The sequence below is a fragment of the Moschus berezovskii genome, chromosome 26, assembly GCF_049115385.1.
Source record: "Moschus berezovskii isolate FMDL1 chromosome 26, NW_MosBer_1.0, whole genome shotgun sequence".
Classification (NCBI taxonomy): domain Eukaryota; kingdom Metazoa; phylum Chordata; class Mammalia; order Artiodactyla; family Moschidae; genus Moschus; species Moschus berezovskii.
The window spans coordinates 12216711-12235528 of record NC_142485.1 but is presented as its reverse complement, the minus strand read 5'-3'; the positions used below and the strand labels follow the sequence as shown (position 1 = coordinate 12235528).

At 50.4% G+C, this 18818-nt stretch overlaps 1 protein-coding gene across 1 annotated transcript; it reads left to right on the top strand.

Annotated features, from left to right (window-relative positions):
• Positions 1–3971: 3971 nt before the first annotated feature.
• Positions 3972–13091, top strand: PLPBP (pyridoxal phosphate binding protein). Its single transcript, XM_055416587.2, has 8 exons — positions 3972–4137; positions 6124–6231; positions 6321–6356; positions 7199–7274; positions 7823–7957; positions 10299–10441; positions 10878–10976; positions 11837–13091. Exons 1-8 carry the CDS (start codon positions 4039–4041, stop codon positions 11966–11968), a joined length of 828 nt encoding a protein of 275 aa, XP_055272562.2. The 5' UTR covers positions 3972–4038; the 3' UTR covers positions 11969–13091.
• Positions 13092–18818: the final 5727 nt, after the last annotated feature.

Below are 18818 nucleotides of genomic sequence, written 5' to 3'. Positions count from 1 at the left end.
ATTCAACTGCCTTTACAGAATCTGTTGGGATAAAAATGAGAATGTATGAGAGCTTTGCTGTGAAAAAAAGGAACAAGACTCCTCTTGGCTGGTTGCGCTTTTCTCAGGGGACTGAGAAATTTATGTGGATGGTGGAGGCCTAGTCCTCATATTGTGCAGCGGTCCCATAAGGAAACCCACTCACTAATGAATCTAACTTGCTCGTCCAGGGGTGACACATAAGAACCGACCATTCAGCCATCTGAGCAGCGACAGTGGTCTTAGACTGCTGGAGGCAGAATTCAAGACACGTAAGACAGGCAGCAACGATTCTGGGGTGACTCCTGGGGGAGTTAAGCTCACAAGAAGCACACAGGCCCACTACAGAACTTCACTAGTGACTTTTACCCCCAATCAATTTAAAGTGGGGAGCAGGATCTCTCAAAAACAGAAACGATCAGAAAACCAACCCACACTCCAACCAGATTTACATACAGTACATATGGTGCACGTACTTGCAAGTACCTAGTTAACTGGGGAAACTATACCTAAAAGAGATCTCAACCTAAAACGGCTAACTTGGGGCTCTTTGATATTTCAAAACTGATACTTTTGCGCACACAATTAGAAAAGCCTGGCCCTGCTTACTTTGATTGATATCTAGAAGTTGCTAAAAGAGGAAATGATAGAGTAACATTTTTGAAGGAAACCAACTGCCCCTGTAGCTCAGCAGTAAAGGATTGGCCTGCAATGCAGGAGATCCAGAAGTCATGGGTTCAATCCCCACATCAAGAAGATCCCCTGGAGGAGGTTATCAACAAAAAAATATGTCCAACTTGAGAGTGACAAGTTAAGTTTTATTTAGGGCAAAATGAGGACTGCAGCCCAGGAGGCAGCATCTCAGATAGCTCTGAGAGACTGCTCCAAAGCAGCAGTGGGGGAAATTCAATATATAAGGTTTGGGTGAAGGGAGAGTTTAATACCATGAAGCACTCATTTTACGAAACGTTTTCTTTTTTTTTTTTTAGTCATGAGGATCTGATGTCACCATGAAGGAATTCAGTGCTTCTCTAGATATGAGAAGATGAAAGGATTGAGATTATAAAATCTGTTCCTAAATACAGCCAACTATCTAAAGACCTGACCCACCAGAATCCCTGGAGCACAGAGAGCCTCACTCCACCCTGAACTTGCTCTGGGGTTGTTGAAGGTCAACAGCTATAGCAGCATGGGGTTCAATCTCCGTAGAGGCAGATGGCAAATGCCTTTGTTGTTCACTCTTTGGCAATGCTCTTGGTAAGTGCCAATTTGTAGTTGACAAGAGCATGGCAACCCACTCCAGTATTCTTGCCTGGAGAATTCCATGAACAGAGGAGCCTGGTGGGCTACTGTCCTTGGGTCACAAAGAGTCAGACACGACTGAAAGCAACTGAGCTCACAGGAACCACAAGAAATTGCTTGAAACTATATCAGATCCAACCAGTCCATTCTAAAGGAGATCAGTCCTGGGTGTTCACTGGAAGGACTGATGCTGAAGCTGAAGCTCCAATACTTTGGCCACCTCATGTGACAAGTTGACTCACTGGAAAAGACTCTGATGCTGGGAGGGATTGGGGGCAGGAGGAGAAGGGGACGACAGAGCATGAGATGGCTGGATGGCATCACTGACTCAATGGACACGAGTTTGAGTGGACTCTGGGAGTTGGTGATGGACAGGGAGGCCTGGCGTGCTGTGATTCATGGGGTCGCAAAGAGTCGGACACGACTGAGCGACTGAACTGAACTGAATGAACTGACGCCTTGAGACCTGGCTTCCCTGGTGGCTCAGATGGCTAAGCGTCTGCCTGCAATGTGGGAGATCTAGGTTCGATCCCTGGGTCAGGAAGATCCCCTGGAGGAGGAAATGGCAACCCACCCCAGTATTCTTAGAATCCCATGGACAGAGGAGCCTGGCTTGCTACATAAAGTCCATGGGGTCGCAAAGGGTCAGACATGACTAAGTGACTTCACTTTCACGCCTTGAGACCAGAGCTCTCTGGATTACTTATTTAGACCATCTAATTCCTGAAACCAAAAGAGAAAAAAAGGGAAGGAAGCTTTTTAAAAAATTTTTTGTTCCAACTGTTATTCACAACTAGTGAGTTTTATATTGTGATATCTGATTCATAACTAAGTTTGGAAAACAAAGCTGTGAAGTATCTTTTAAATCTATTTGTATGTCTCTTTGCCAACAAAGGTCCCTTTAGTCAAAGTTATGGTTTTTCCAGTAGTCATGTATGGATGTGAGATAAAGAAAGCTGAGGGCCAAAGAATTGACGCTTTTGAACTGTGGTGTTAGAGAAGACTTTTGAGAATCCCTTGGACTGCAAGGAGATCCAACCAGTCGAGCCTAAGGGAAATCAGTCCTGAATATTCATTGGAAGGATTGATGCTGAAGCTGAAACCCCAATACTTTGGCCACCTGATGAGAAGAACTGACTCATTGGAAAAGACCCTGATGCTGAGAAAGACTGAAGGCAAGAGAAGGGGATGACAAATGAGATGGTTGGATGGCATCACCGACTCGATGGACATGAGTTTGAGCAAGCTCCAGGAGTTAGTGATGGACAGGGAAGCCTAGTGTGCTGTAGTCCATAGGGTGGCAAAGAGTTGGATACTTAACAACTTAACAATTGAACAGCAACAATGAGCTGTTAGATAAACTCTATTAAGAATAATTATGCTTTAGGAATGTCCGTCTAATACAGTCACTCCAAATTAGGGTAACTTGACTTTCTAAGGGTTGTGATTGTCAACTTAAAAAGACACGCAACTCTAGAGCTACAAGTTGAGTTTTATTTGGGGCAAAATGAGGACTAAGGCCTGGGAGGCAGTACTTCCGATAGCTCTGAAAGACTGCTCCCAAGAGGCAGTGGGGGAAGCTCAATATATAAGATTTTGTGGAGTTCAATACAATTTAGCACTCATTTTACAAAAGATATTCAGCCAGTGTCTGTTGTCATCATGAAGGGATTTAGTGCTTGTCTGGATAGGATGAGATGCTGTTGACCTTCACCACCCAAGGGAGTTCAGGGTGGAGTGAGGTACTCTGTACTGCAGGGAATCTGCTGGCACAGGTCTTTAGATAGGTGGATATTTTCAGGAACAGGTTTTATGATCCTGATCCTTGCATCTCCTCTTATCTAGAAAAGCACAAAATCCCTTCATGGTGGCATCAGATCCTCCTGAATAGGGGAAAAAACTCTTACAAAGTAACCACCTGATTGCATTGAATTTCCCCTTCACCAAAATCTTATATATTGACCTTCCCCCACTACCTCTTTGGAGCAGTCCCTCAGCTATCTGGGAGAAGGGAATGGCAACCCACTCCTGTGTTCTTGCCTGGAGAATCCCAAGGACGGGAGAGCCTGGTGGGCTGCCCTCTATGGGGTCGCACAGAGTCGGACACGACTGAAGCAACTTAGCAGAAGCAGCAGCAGCTCAGCTATCTCCTGGGCACCTCATCTTGCCCCAGATAAATTTGCAACTCTCAAATTGTACATCTTTAGAGGACAAATGTATTTTTTATGTGCCTATTCGAAAAATTTAAATTACATATGTGGCTTACAGTGGGCAGCACCGAGTTGAAGGATAACCAGAGGAAAAGAGCCATGCTTGTAAATCCTGCCAAGTTCTTCAGTAACAGCTTTCTCTGTCTTAACGGTTCCTCCCAAGAATCATCTGAGATAAAAGTCACGTCTCCCCGCTAGAGGAGTAAGACCTCGTAGCACGCCAGCTTCTCTGCACCCCCTGGGTTCCGCGGCGGCGGCGGAACCCGAAAGGACGCCGGCGGCACCCTAGAGTCTCGCGGGGCCTGCGCGGCGACCTCCCCAAGATGGCGACGCCGAGGGGGCGGGGCTGCCCGCCACACCGCCTCCGTCCCACCCCGCGCTGGCGATTGGCTGAAGCGACTCGGTGCTTAGTGGTGATTGGGCCTCACGGAGACCCGCGCTGGGCGGGACCGGAAGGGGCCTCTGCCCGGGGTGCGCGGGCCCGGGGCTCTACGTTGGTCCCTGGGGCATGTGGAAAGCTGGCAGCATGTCGGCGGAGCTGGGGATCGGCTTCGCCCTGCGAGCAGTGAACGAGCGCGTGCAGCAGGCGGTGGCGCGGCGGCCGCGGGTGAGGAAGGGGGCCGCGCGGGGACGGTGGGCGGCCGCGCCGAGAAAGGGGGACACCTGCGTGGGAACGGGTCGTCACGGTGACGCAGAGGGGGCTCCTGCAGGGGCGGGGCCTGCCCGCTGCCTTGGCATTGGCGCAAGCTGCGGAGCCCCCCAAAAAGGCTAGCGAAGACTACGGGGTTCCCCAGCTCCTGTCAGGTTTTCTGCACGTTAGCGATCCCAGGAAAAGACCAGTCTCTTGACAGCGCGACCGTTGTCCATCCCGCTTCGTGGTAGGGGTCAGCAGCCTTGGCGGAGGGGAGAGGGGCCAGGCCTGTGTCCAGAAGCTGCAGGAGAAGACGCCCGCTACAGGAGCACCCAAAGGAGCCCAGGTCTGCCGGGTATCACGTGTGTGGCAGCGTCTCAGCCGGTAGATTGCTCATAAAGTAAATGTCAGTGCCCCCGCCAGCGAAGGAGAGGGTGAATTGACCCGACTTGAGGAGCACCCAGAGCTGCTCTTGCACGTTTGAGGCAGTAGGGAACTGACATCCAATCCCAAGCAGTTTATGGGGGAGTTTTTTCCTCCCTTATTTATATTTAGTCTTCTCTTGGAATTTATTTAGACTGAAGGTCAGTACCTGCCTCCCTCAGTGCAAGTTTTTGAATGGTGTGGAGTGAGCCAGGCTTGAATGGAGAGAAGTCAAAGTTCTTTGTTCAAGCATTTATGGTATCAGAGCTCAGAGTGCTGGCCGGGAAACAGAAGACCTGCATTAACGTAGCCTTTGCTTGGCTGTTAAGTAGATGTTACCTTGAAAGAAAGTGAAGTCACTCAGACCAGTCTGACTCGGACCGCACGGACTGTAGCCCGCCAGGTTCCTCTGTCCGTGGGATTTTCCAGGCAAGAATACTGGAGTGGGTTGCCATTTCCTTCTCTAGGGGATCTTCCCAACCTAGGAATCGAACCCAGGTCTCCTTCATTGTAGGCGGATTCTTTATCGACTGAGGGAGGGAAACTTCAGTTTTGCCACTGGTCTTTTCCTTTTTTTCAATATTTTATTTATTTGGCTGTATCAGGTCTTAGTCCACCACCCAGGATCTTCGTTGTGGCACGCCCCCTTGTCTCTAGTTGTGATGTGGGCTTAATTGCCCCAAGGCATGTGGGATCTTAGTTCCCTGATCAGAGATGGAACCTCTATTGGAAGGTGGATTCTTACCCCTGGATCACCAGGGAAGCCCCTCTGCCACTGGTTCTGTCACATAAATTGCAGAGTTACCCTAAGGCTGCTTCTGAGAGGCGAGATTGTAGGCAGTATTGATAATTACCCCAGGATCCCGATGAGTTTCCAAAACTGTTGACCTTGGGGTTTTAGGAGCTGGAAGTGGCCTCCCTTCTAGTCAGAGAGTGATGCCTTTTCTTAACTAAGTGATTCTTAAACCTCCAACCTTGCCATGCGAGAGACTCAGCTGAAGAGTTTGTTTTAAAGGAGATTCTCAGACTCCATCCTGAGATTTGGACCCAGTGGGTCAGGAGGGGACCCAGAGGATACTGGTAATATTGGTTAAAGACCACACTCCTAGGAAATAAAGCTTTCACTTACCTGCCTAGCTCTCCTGAGAGAAAGATGTTCTGCTAGATTTTTTTTTAATTTAGTTTTTACATATATTTATTTTTTGGCCATGCAGTGCAGCATGTGAGATCTAAGTTCCCCGACCAGGGATCAAACCCACGCCCCCTGAAAGCACAGAGTCTTAACCCCTGGACCACCAGGGTAGTCCCTTCTGCTCTGCTAGATATTAAGGTGGTTAACATATTAGATTTAGATGCCATGCATACAAAAGACATTTCATCAACATCATTTGATACTGATAGCCCTGCTGTATTGGAAAAGTGGATCTTATCAAATGCCAAGTAAAGATCTCTGCCAATCTATCCTACAGGATGCCCTACAGGACTTATCGGGATAATAAGTCCAAACATTGACTCATCTGGCTCTTTTCCTCTTTGCAGGATCTCCCAGCCATCCAGCCCCGTCTAGTAGCGGTCAGCAAAACCAAACCTGCAGACATGGTGATAGAGGCCTACAGTCACGGGCAACGCACTTTTGGGGAGAATTATGTATGTGAGGGCCCTTTTCCTGCCCGTAAGCTGCCTCGGAAGAGTCAGATGTGCCAGGCCCCTGACTTACTCTATTTTTCACCCTGTAGGTTCAGGAACTGCTTGAAAAAGCATCAAATCCTCAAGTAAGTGGAATCTGAATTCTTTGTATCTAAATCTTGACTGTTGGGGTCCAGCCGGTAGTGAGCAGCGGAGGCCAGGCGGGAGGAGGAGGCAGGAGGGGAGAGGGAGGGGAGGTTGGGCCGGCCGGGGAAATACTTTAAAAATATAAATCTTGACTGTTCAGTTGGAAATTAGACGAAGCTGCAATACTTTGGCCACCTCATGCGACGAGTTGACTCACTGGAAAAGACTCTGATGCTGGGAAAGGTTGGGGGCGAGAGGAGAAGGGGACGACAGAGAATGAGATGGCTGGATGGCATCACCGACTCTGTGGACATGAGTTTGAGTGTACTCCGGGAGTTGGTGATGGACAGGGAGGCCTGGCGTGCTGTGATTCATGGGGTCGCGGAGAGTCGGACACGACTGAGCGACTGAACTGAACTGAACTGGTAGTTGAGTTTCAGAGCAGGAGGCCAGGCTGATGGTAGAAACTCATGCATTCGCCGTGAGCCCCAAATATTTCTCATCTAGATTTTCTCTCTTAAGACCATCGTTTTCTCCTTTGTGGCTTTTTGAAGATAGTGATTTTAGAAGCTTGCTGTAACCTTGGATCCTTTTGAGATTTGAAAGCTTTGATCAGTTTCTTCTCAAGGGGAAGTATCTGAAAAAAGGGGAGAGTTGACAGGAACACGGAAGAGAAACAGAAGTCTTCAGTTTTTCTCTAAGTGTCTTTAAGGGCCTGAGTGAAGATGCAGTAGTGGTTTATCGCTTAGACCGGAATGGTGAGACGGGAACGTGTGAAGTGTCTGAGCTGGCAAGCCCTCCACAGACTCTGAGTTAAACGCGACCACCTCTTTCTCTTCAGATTCTGTCTTCATGTCCTGAGATCAAATGGCACTTCATTGGCCATCTACAGAAACAGAATGTCAGCAAATTGATGGGTAAGATAAAACTCTAAATATGAAGACACGGTTTTTTTCATCATTGTATCACATACAGTCCCTTCTGTGGAAAAGAAAATATTTTAGATTATTGCTCAGTCACTATTTGTGCTTCGGGGATTCCTTGGGGAAAGAAATCTTAGTTCTTGATTAAAGGGAAAACATCCTGATAAGAACAAAATGAACTCACAGTTGGCTGGGTATTATATACTTGGAAACCTACCGTACCACACATTATGTATTTTGGAGGCGGTTTTTGAAATAAACTAGAAGGAATGAAGCCCATAACATTTTTTGGCTAGCAAAGGAAACACTTTTGTTCTTTTACTTTTTTTGTTGTTGTTGTTGTTGTTTGAGGTTCATTTTATTGTGTAATGAACATAATTTTCTTTTTATCTATTTGTTTTTGGCTGTGCTGGGCCTTCGTCGCTGCAGGCAGGGGCTACTCTTTATTCCGTCGTACGGGCTTCTCGGTGCAGTGGCTCCTGGTGTGGAGCACAGGCTCAGCAGTTGTGGCTACTATAACCTCGCCTCCCTCTCATTTACAGCTGTCCCCAACCTCTCCATGCTGGAGACGGTCGATTCTGTGAAGCTGGCCGACAAAGTGAACAGTGCGTGGCAGAAAAAAGGTTCCCCCGAAAGGTTAAAGGTTATGATCCAGATAAACACCAGTGGAGAGGAGAGTAAGTGAGCAGACGGGGATGGCAGACTTTTACCCATTAGGATATGGTGGAGCGCAGGACGGATGGCAGGCCTGAACAACCGATGCAGGAGGTCACAGAGGGAGCTCGCGGGGCCGTTAAATAAGCTGTCGTATGTAGGGTCTCATTGGCATAAGGACCTCCAAGCCAGTCCACGTCTCATTCTTTAATGCATTCTTAGGAGACTCAAGAAGGGGCTTGTGTGACTTTGATCCTGAAAATTCCCAGAGGTCACCCTCCCTCCTGAAAGAGATTGCAAATTTATATGTGTAATACTTCTCAAACCTTAAAGAAATCATGTTTCCATTATTGGGAGAGAATCGAACAAAACTCACTGTGGGCACCAGCCAGTGAATATGTTGACAAGGCTTGGGTTAGCAGTGTAGCACAGAAATCAGAGCCTGGGCCTGAAACCAGGCAGACCTGGGGTTTGAGCTCCACCACACTCCAGCGCTGGAACCTTGAGTGACGTACCTGACCTTTCTGCCCTTCACTTTCCTTACCTGCCAGTGATAGCAGAGCGGTAGTTCCGAGGGTGTTGGGAGGCTTGAATGTGGAGATGGCGGTAAAGCTGTTGGTACAGGACCCTGTGTGTCTTACTTGTTAGCTGTTTGCTAAGAATCCGTGTTCACAGACCAGTCGTTTGCTAATAGAGCTTAAACTAAAGGAACAAGCCTGGGGCCTGGAGTCAGGCTGCTGGGATGCACGTCCCAGTTCCACACTTCCTGTGGCCTTGAGAAAGGCCCTTAGCCTCCCAGAGCTTCAGTCTCCTCTTTTTATAGACTGGAGAGAGTGAGCGCAGTTACTTCACAGAGCTACTGCATTAAATAAAAGACTGTGAGGACTTGGCATGTGCGCCTGGTACGTAAGCATCCACTAAATTTCAACAATTAGCATTATATGCACGGGTACCTGGGAGAAGGCAGTGGCAAGCCACTCCAGTACTCTTGCCTAGAAAATCCCATGGATGGGGGAGCCTGGTAGGCTGCAGTCCGTGGGGTCACTAAGGGTCTGACACGACTGAGCGACTTCACTTTCACTTTTCACTTTCACACATTGGAGAAGGAAATGGCAACCCACTCCAGTGTTCTTGCCTGGAGAATCCCAGGGACGGGGGACCCTGGTGGGCTTCTGTCTGTGGGGTCACACAGAGTCGGACATGACTGAAGTGACACAGCAGCAGCAGCAGCAGCACGTGTACCTCGGAGAAGGCAATGGCAAGCCACTCCAGTACTATTGCCTAGAAAATCCCATGGATGGAGGAGCCTGGTAGGCTGCAGTCCGTGGGGTCGCTAAGGGTCGGACACGACTGAGCGACTTCACTTTCACACATTGGAGAAGGAAATGGCAACCCACTCCAGTGTTCTTGCCTGGAGAATCACAGGGACGGGGGAGCCTGGTGGGCTTCCATCTATGGGGTCACACAGAGTCGCACACAACTGAAGTGACTTAGCAGCACGTGTACCTAGATTATACATTACTTTATCTGGATAAGTAAACCTGAAACAGATTCCAGATGGAGTCCATGACAGCATTTCTTGATCAGTGGCTATCATTTGCCCTAATTAAAGATTGGAGTGTTACTAGCATCTCTCTCAGTTAAATGAGGGAAGGACAGAATCTGTCCTCATACCTGCATAACAAGTCATGTTTTGCCACAGACTCCTTCTCTGGTTTTTAATGAGCAAGATCAGGTAAATTTTGCAATCTTCTAGTAAAAACTGGATGATATATACTTCATTTTTATTTGTTTTTACAATTCCACTAATAAATTAATGAAATGTAGCAGTACCAGATTTGGAAAAATAATTCTCTGGATAATCTGGCATTTGGGCAATGTGAGTCTTCTTGGTGTTTTTTTGGTTTTCTTTTTAAATGTTTTGGCTCCACTGCACACTCAGCATGCAGGATCTTAGTTCCCTGACCAGGGATATCAAACCCAATGGCTTCCCCCTGGAAGCACATAATCTTAACCACTGAACCGCCAGGAAAGTTCCAGATAATTTTTTTTTTAGATTAATTTTTTTTTCTATTTTAAGAAAAGCTGTGTTTTTGTTTTTTTTCCTTTTCCCTCTATTCTAGCTGTCCTCAGAGACAGAATAAAGAGAATCCAGTTTATAGCTCTTCCCTTGAGACACTCAGGATCGGGTCAGAAGGGGAGCAGCGCACACAGACACCTCAGTGTGAAGTCACCATCTCAGTCTTGAGGACGAGTTCTCCAAGAGGATGAGGTCCTCTTGCCTGAGAGTCGCCTCCCCTGTCCTAGGGAAGGGTGTTCCTCTGGCTTCCTAGAGCCTCTCGGTCTTCTGTCTCTTTTGTGAAGGCAAACACGGCCTGCCCCCTGCAGAGGCGGCGGCCCTGGTGGAACACATCAACACCAAGTGCCCCGGCCTGGAGTTCGTGGGGCTGATGACTATCGGGAGCTTCGGGCACGATCTTAGTCAGGGACCAAACCCGGACTTCCAGGTACTCGGGGACCGGGGTGGGGGCACCACTCACGTCTGGCGGGGGTGTCCGGGGCTGGCTGCTGCCGGCAGCTCCGCAGGCTGTCCGGTGTCTCTTGTCATGTTACTTGATAACCCGCTTCTTAAAGTCTCCTCATATGGAAAATGGGAACAGGTCCCCCGAACCCCCACAGACCCTGCTCCACTCAGCCTGAACCTGCCTGACACACGGTCTTCAGAGAAAAGGAGCTCTGGCTTCCTCCCCGACAAGTGACAGTTTTCTTGAAAGTGGGAGAGTTCGCTACAAACCCTCGCAGTGGCTTCTGGTGATTTTGACAGGCCTCGAAGACATGAGGAATAAAGAAGTAGTCTCTGTCAGAGGTGTTGAGACTCAGCCCCTCTCAGCCGTCCTCGGAGAAGGCAGGGGTAAAATGACGCCACACTTGTCTCTCCATCAGGTGTTGCTGTCCCTGCGGGAGGAGCTGTGCAGGAAGCTGGGCGCCCCTCCCGAGCAGGTGGAGCTGAGCATGGGCATGTCCGTGGACTTCCAGCACGCGGTGAGTGTCTCTCGGGTGCCCCCAGGATGGGTCCAAAGGCAACGCCTCACCATCGCCTCGAGGCTCCACACAGCCATGTCTCTCACCTATGCTGATGTCCCCAGCCCCTTCTTTTTTTTCAAATGAACTGTAAAAATTATAGCTTGACACCTCATTAAATATATATATACAACAACTCAGTTTAATTCCCTAAGTGGGATCTAAAGGAAAATCGAAAGAAATTAAACTGCAGCTTTTTAAAGAGGCGTTTCCCTGTGTTCATGCTTGGGCATGGTCACATGACACCGAGTCCTGATGAAGTGTCTGATGTCTGATGGTCTGCGTAGCTCCCCCAGGATGCAGCGGCTCTGAGAGCACACCGATAGGGGTGCCGTGTTAGCGACTCACATACACGATCTTCCAGAGCGGAGGCTAACTTGATCAAGTTCCAAGAACCACACTGTAAAACCTTCCTCTGGATCTGCAGTAGTCACACAACTGGAAGACAAAGTATATTAACATGATGCAAAAACACTTGGTGTTTCTACGTAAAATGGAATTCAATCCTGTGCTCACTCACTCACAGGGAGGGTTGCTCATCTCTGAAACCCCAGCATATGAAAAGGGCGTGTGGGCCACAAGACGGCTCTCTGTGATGCTGCTGTGTCCCACACGGCTGCCACCCCGTCACCTGGCCCACTAAGTGCCAGTCGCCTTCCCCAGTCTCTGCAGAAGCGGAGGGAATCCTTACATACTTCGTAACCACCCCTTTGGGTGGACCACTGCCCCACAGTCCTTCAGCTGCATTGTCGTATGAGACACAGCTTCAGCATCTGCTGCATCTCATTTTTTTAAACTTAGCCCCTCCTTCTTCCCCACAGATTGAAGTGGGATCTACAAACGTCCGCATCGGAAGCACCATTTTTGGAGAGCGAGATTACTCCAAGAAAGCGGCCCTGGACAAGCCTGCAGCAGAGCTGAAGGCCCCGAAGGAGGTGGCCCAGGCACACTGATCCGAAGCCAGATCCAGGAAGACTCACTGTGCGCTCACCTGGGCCTCCACCTTCCATGAGCCCTGAGTCACTGCACCACCACGCCCTCCTGGGGACCTGGCAAGAGCATGCCCAGGGCGATGTGTGTGGATGGGAGACGTCTTACATAGTGTCTGACACAGGAAGCTCACTGCAAGCAGTGGCTTTGGACTGGATTTGAGGAATCCAGACATTTCTGCAGATCAGATGCCTAGGCCACGGCCCAGGAATGCGTTTCCCAGGTGTTGCCTGTAATCGCCACAGTCACAGGGATTCCCACTCGTCATCCACTTGGATAGAAAATCCCTGTTGCCAACTCCGTACAGACCCCACAGAGCAGTCACCTCTGCCACGCTGGAGCAGCATGGTCTGTGTCCCCCCCTGTTTCCATCCCTCCCAGTTAACATCGGTCTCTACTTCAGAAGGCGGTTCGGGTAACTTCAGGACCCAGCTCAAGTTAATCCTGCACACCCATATTGTGGCTGATGAGAGTTGAGTCATCCGTCAACCACCCTGTGACCCTGAAAATTACAGGGCGACTACCATGAGTGGGCCTCAGGCCTTCCTACCATCCCCTCCAGAGACAGGACTTTGAGCTTTTCCCCAGGGCCCTGTGGAGATGAGAGTCCAATGATATTTTTCCCCCACCATGGTCGTCGCTGTGGTGATTTCATATCAAACACCAGTGGATCTCCAGTAGCTCCCCAGAAGTTAAAGATTTCCCCCAAAGCCAGTTCAGGCTCACAGTTCAACGAGTCTTGGCTTTGAGGGTCCTGGGAGTGCTTTTTTAGGCGCATTTATAGCTTCCCTTCCCGACCGTATTTATAAGCCAGGATTTTGCAACTCTAGATTGTTAACAGTTCAAAACCCAGAAAGCACAAATCTCGGGCAGTCACGACAGACGGCTGTAGTCTGGGTCGTCGCTTGTTTTCTAGGTGGGTTTTTCTTATTTATTCAAACCCCAGTCTTTTAATTGTATGAAAACAACTCCCATGATGCTGCTGCCGAATGCAATTTTGTAAAACCATTGCGATTCCTATACTGTTTCAATCAAAGCTCTCGTGATAATTCAGCATCTATTAAATAAAAATGTAAGTTTGAATTACACCTTCTGTGCTAATTACAAAGCAATTAAAAGATTTATTTTCTGCAATCTGGTGTAGTGAGTGAGCCTAACAGGAGGGGGCTTTGGACCCAACTGGAAGCCACCACACCCATCCTGGCATTGCACAGCTTTGAGAAGGGTGCACCTTAGGCCACAGTTCAGTCACTCAGTCGTGTCCAACTCTGCAACCCCATGGACTGCAGCATGCCAGTCTTCCCTGTCAATCACCAACTCCCAGAGCTTGCTCAAACTCATGTCCGTTGAGTCCTTGATGCCATCCAACCATCTCATCTTCTGTCGTCCCCTTCTCCTCCTGCCCTCAATCTTTCCCAGCATGAAGGTCTTTTCCAATGAGTTGGTTCTTCGCATCAGGTGGCCAAAGTATTGGAGCTTCAGCGTCAGTCTTTCCAATAAATATTCAGGACTAATTTCCTTTAGGATTGACTGGTTGGATCTTCTTGAAGTCCAAGGGACTCTCAAGAGCCACAGATGCAGCCAAAGCCAAACTGCAGATAAAAGGAGGGATTCTGAAGTTCTAAAGGCCAGAAAGTGAAATGTTCGCATTTCAGGAATTATGAAAAGAGGTGGCCTCTTGCTGTTAAGAGACTCAAAGCTACCTCTAGGTGGCGACATTGGCTAACCCGAGGGGCAGGCATTGGGGTGCTGCTGTTGGCAAATTACTCTGGGAGAGACTCATCTAGCATCACCCTGTTTTTAATAAATGTATTCATCCATCAGGAGAATGGTTTCTAGTGGAGATTGTTTATTTATTTGGCTGCGTGGCATGGGGGATTTAGTTCTTTGACCAGGGATTGAACCTGGTCCCTCTGACTTAGGAGCATGGAGTCTCAGCCACTGGGCCATCAGAGAAAGTCCCACCCCTTCTCTTTTTCAACTTCATCTGAGAGGGTACAGATCTGAGAGGGGAGCGGGGTCGGGAGTGCACCCCGCCCACCACACTCACACCATCTGCCATCTCCCCCTGGCTGCCCTCCGGGGTTCTCCAGTCACCCCTCACCCATTCTTTTTAAGTCAAAAGAGAAGACAAGGAAGACACGATTTTCCCAAGCGATGTGGCCGACTTCTGCAGAATCACAAGTTTCCTCCAGATACCTCATTTCTTTGCAAACTCAGCTGAGGGTTCTGAGGGTTCCGTGGAAACTTTGGGAGAGACATAGTTGGAACAAGAGACCCCTCAGGCTTGTGCGTGTCTGCAGATCAAGAAAAACTAAGGAGCGGATCCTGGGGGAACCCTGGGAGGCTGACTCAAACCCAGATCACTAAAGGAAACCGAAGTCCAATATACCCACTACAGGCCGGGACCTTTCACAGAGAGAGCCAAGTTGTGACTTTGTCTTGTGTTATATGGGCCAGGCATGAGTATTCAGATTTCCATCAAAACCCTGACAGCGTCCATGGCAGATTTCCTGAGTGACAACCGCATGCCGTCCTGGATCACACCCACCCATGCAGCCTGTCTGTGATGATGCTGTCCAGCCCCTGGACCCTGGTGGGCCTGGTACCAGCCCCAGAAGGTCTGGACACGCAGAGATCCCCCAGTGAATCCTTCAAGGTTTTGTCTTGGGGAAGGTCCTCACAGATTCACCACATCTCTTAAGCAACCTCTTAATATTCAAATGGTCCTCCTCCACCCTCTTTTATAATCATTCATGGTACACAAATTACCCATCCCTACATCCTCTGATTCTGCCCTCACGGCAGCCAGTAGGGTGAATCAGGCTGCTGGGCGGTGTCCCTTTGTGCCTGGGGCATCGAGACCCAGAGAAGATTCTGTGTGCTCCTTCCCTGAGGTCAGAGTGGGTTGGTGGCAGGACAAGAAAGAAACTCAAGACCTTTGATTCCTGGTCCAGACTTTGATCACCACACCACCCTGGCCTCCTCTGCTGTCTCAGCCTTTAATAATTAGTGAGCGGCATATCCTTAGATTTATATGCTCCATTTAGTTTACTATTGTTTTGATTTCTTTGGCTGCACCGCTCAGCTTGTGGGATCTTAGTTCCCCAACCAGGGATCGAACCGATGCCCACGGCAGTGAAAGCTCCGAGTCCTAACCACAAGGGCCTCCCTATAAACGTCATATAAAAGAAACTTCTTACCATGAAAGAAATGGATGTTTTCCAGCCTGCAGCCATTGTTGAGAACCGACAAGTCTTAATGCAGAACAAACTTTGGAACCCCAAGTAGAGTGGATGGGAGGGAGGGAGGAGAATTAAACCCAGCCTGATTGGACTCACCCTTCGCTTTCTTTTACCCTGTTTCACTCACGTAGATGCAAACTGTGTCACAGGCTGCAGGGCTCAGAGTGTGTGGATAGTGCCCTTTAGCCCCCATGGCCAGACAGGCACTGAATTCTGTTCCCCAAGGCTGGGCCAGAAGGAAGGAGGTCAAATGGGGCATTCGGAAAATCCAGGACTTCCTTGTCCTTGAGACGAGAAGTGGCCCCAAAGCACCAAGGGGGCCGCCTCGCCCCCCTGTTCCTAGAGGGCTTCGATGAGATTGGAAGTGCAGCGGTGCAACTGAGCTGATCCGCACTGGGAGCCGTGGCTGTCTTTACCATGAAATCAGTTGAATGCTATTACATCAGCCTCGTGACTAAGGGCGAAAGCATCCAACCGTCCACGAGACAGTTTTTGCTAATCTGCCCTCCCCTCAAGCAGCACGTAGGTAGGGAGAGGGTCTCCCTCTTTTTTTTCTACCCGCTTTGCCTCAATCACACCCAGTCGCGCCCGGCTTTATACCCAGTTTGTAGATATCTCAGGCCGCCTGTGGCTGAGTCTCGATTCGCAAGGTCAAGTCCCTCTCTGAAAAAAAATCATTTCAGGGTCCCAAACGGGACCTCAGAGCTGACACTGTCTTCTGTCAGTTCCAACACAGGGGGCTGACATGGCATACAGTGGGTGCAGGGTGACGGTCGGGGGGTACTCTAGCACCTTTTGTATTTAAAAATCAATACACTGTCCAGCTCCTGAGCTTTGAGGCCCCAAAGGAGCAGAAACCACCCTCGGAGTGCCAGTGGCCTTCTGGAAGGTTCTCTCCGCGAGCTGGCTGGCTGTGTTCCTGCCTGGAGCTCCCCAGCTTCAGAGCTAGGCTTGACCCAGCTGCCAATCTCCAAAATAAAATCAATGTGTGACCTTATTCCCCAGCTGTACCGAAGAAACTAGCGCAAACCAGGGCCAACTTTGAAGCCAAAAAGGGAAGATGAGAAGTTGGGAGAGAGAGAGAAAAAACGGGGGTGGGGGGAGAGAAAAACTTGGCTGGACATGAAAGGTGTCTTGTCTGTCTGTTCCCCATTAGGCTCAATTCTCTTGCAATCTGCAGCCTCGACATAATTCTCTTGACCAGAAACTCTCCGGAGAGATAGTGTCAGAAGGAAAAACAAACAGAATAGCATCTCGGACAGCAAAGTCACTTAAAAAGCTATCCAGGGGGTGAAGGGCAGCAGGGGAGAGAAGTCAGCTCCCAGGGGAGGGTGCTCCTCACAGCAGGCCGCCCGTGGAGGACCACTCCCCTTGGACAGACAGAGACACAAGCGGGGGGACCCCCAAGAGAGGGCTGGTGGGCCAGGTGAGAAAGTGAAACCCCAAGTCTTCTGCCCTCCCAGCCTCTCTGATGCCTCAAAACGGCTTTCCCAACTGTGCACTCAACACAAAACCCCACGGTGCTGGGCTTTTCACAGCCCGCAGAGCATGGAGGGGACTTCAGAAGGATTACCTGGGAAAAAAAGTGGTCCCCGTTTGTCCTAACTCCACTTCTGGTTTCTGACTGCCGCCAGCAGCCAAAGGCTGAGAACTATAAGCTGGCAGCCAGCTCCCCAGGCTGCAAGGCCTCTTCCCCCAACCCCCTTCGACCTGCCTTTGAGCAAAGCCATCAAGTGTTCCAGGCCCCACCCGCGCCTGCAGGAGCCTGGGGGAAAGTAGGAGTTTGGAGTCAGGGTGCAGTTCTGCACTCAAGTTTCTGGGGCAGGGATCCTGTGAGAGGAGAGGGTATTGGAATAAAAACTAATCAGAAGAAGAAAGTAAGAGCTTTTCCCTGCCTTTCAAACTTGTTTATTGCTAGGATATCTGATTTCAGCAGAGGAAGCTGCACTGAAGCAAGATTTTTATTGGCCCCAAGCAAGAGGCATTCGGGGTTTGCCTTTGAATTGGTTTCCCCAAACCTGGAAAGACAGAAGCGCCCTCACTGCTTCGATGGTGCAGCTCTGTCTTTTGGGGCCCCCCGGACTCCCTGTTTTCCTTAGCATCCTCTAAATGCCCCTTGGAGGATGAGTCAGGGAGCGAGGGGGCCCAGAGTGGGAGGTGGCCTTGTGGATATTTCAGAGAGGAGAGCAGAAGAGGGGACAAACAATTAAAAAGTTCAGGAATTGGCTCCAGGGCTGCGCTCTCTGCCCGCCTTCCCCCCAAGCAGGGACCTGGAGGAGGGAAGGTCTGGTTTGGATGAAAGCTCAGTGTCTCTAGCTGACGGGGCTCGGCGGGCTGCTCAGAGGGCCAGGCCTGATGGTTTCAATGTGTGCAGAAGATAAAGCCAGATCTGCAGAGGCACAGGCCCTGCCCACGGACCTCCTCAGCTGGGCCGGCGGGCTCGGGGGGAGGGGGGTGCCCAGCTGGGCCACAGGCTCCAGGGGCTGCTGCCGACACCCGCCCTCTCCCCGGACACCTTCCTGCCCAGACAGCAGCTGTTTGGGGGCTGGAGCCCCGGCTAGCCTGATCTACCCTTGGGCACAGGCTTCCTGCCTTTCTCTGGCTTCCCAAAGGGGCATCTCCTTCCCTGGAGAAAGAGGGCTGTGCACCTCCATCTGGGGGCCTCTGGGTGAGCCCAGCCAGCTCACCTTTTGCCTTCTCTGCATCCAACAGCTGGCTTTCCCTGGGATTCCCCCTCATCACCCTTCCCCCCTGCAAACCACAGGTGACAGGAGGGGCTCTGAAATGGAGGGCTCTAAGTGTCTTTGCAGATTGATGCCTCCACGGGTGGGAGCTTGCTTCTAGGGGTGCCAGGATTCTGGGGTGTGTGCTGATGGTGGAGGGCAGCCCTCTGCCAGGAAAGAGCCTCTGCCCTGGTATGGCCCTCTTCCCAGTCCAGGTTGGGGGCCAGGAAGTCCACAGGAGAGTCACTTTTCCCCCCACCCCCACAATGTCTCTGTGTCTGTGTGATGGGTCGCTGCCTGCAGCCCCCACCCCCCAGCCGGCTCCCAGAGCGTCCTGCTCACCTGATAGGCCCAGGCCCTCCTTGGCAGCCTCCGTGCTGTCTGGCGCTCTGACCTGGGGCCCGGAGCCTCCCTCGGGCAGGAGGTGGGGAGCAGGGAACAGGCCTCTCACTGTGTCCACTGAGAGGAACCCAGGGCATCAAAACAGTTTTATGGAATGAGCTTGGGAACCAGCTCCCAGGGAGAGGAGCTGCAGGCGTAGGTGTAGAGGGACTTCCCTGGGGGAGGGGAGCTGTGCGCATGCACACGCACTCACACACACACAGGCGCACATGTGGCCACAAAGCTCGCTCAAGGACTCTGACACCCGTCTGTCTGGGTCCGAATCCCCAATCTGCTCCCTGCCGGCCACATTCCCTCGAGCCAGAGACTGAGGTCCCGTGGTGCCTCCGTCCCCCCAACCTGTAAATAGGGTGTCCTGGTGACGTTTAAATGTGATAAAGCCCGTCACATGCTCTGCACAGATCCTGGCACATAGTAAGCTCTCATTAAGTGTCAGGGACCAG

Coding starts and splice junctions, on each gene's coding strand:
- PLPBP (XM_055416587.2), top strand. CDS start 4,039: ATGTGGAAAGCTGGCAGCATGTCGGCGGAGCTGGGGATCGGCTTCGCC. Junction 4,138..6,123: donor CGGTGGCGCGGCGGCCGCGG/GTGAGGAAGGGG, acceptor TCCTCTTTGCAG/GATCTCCCAGCCATCCAGCC. Junction 7,275..7,822: donor GAATGTCAGCAAATTGATGG/GTAAGATAAAAC, acceptor TCTCATTTACAG/CTGTCCCCAACCTCTCCATG.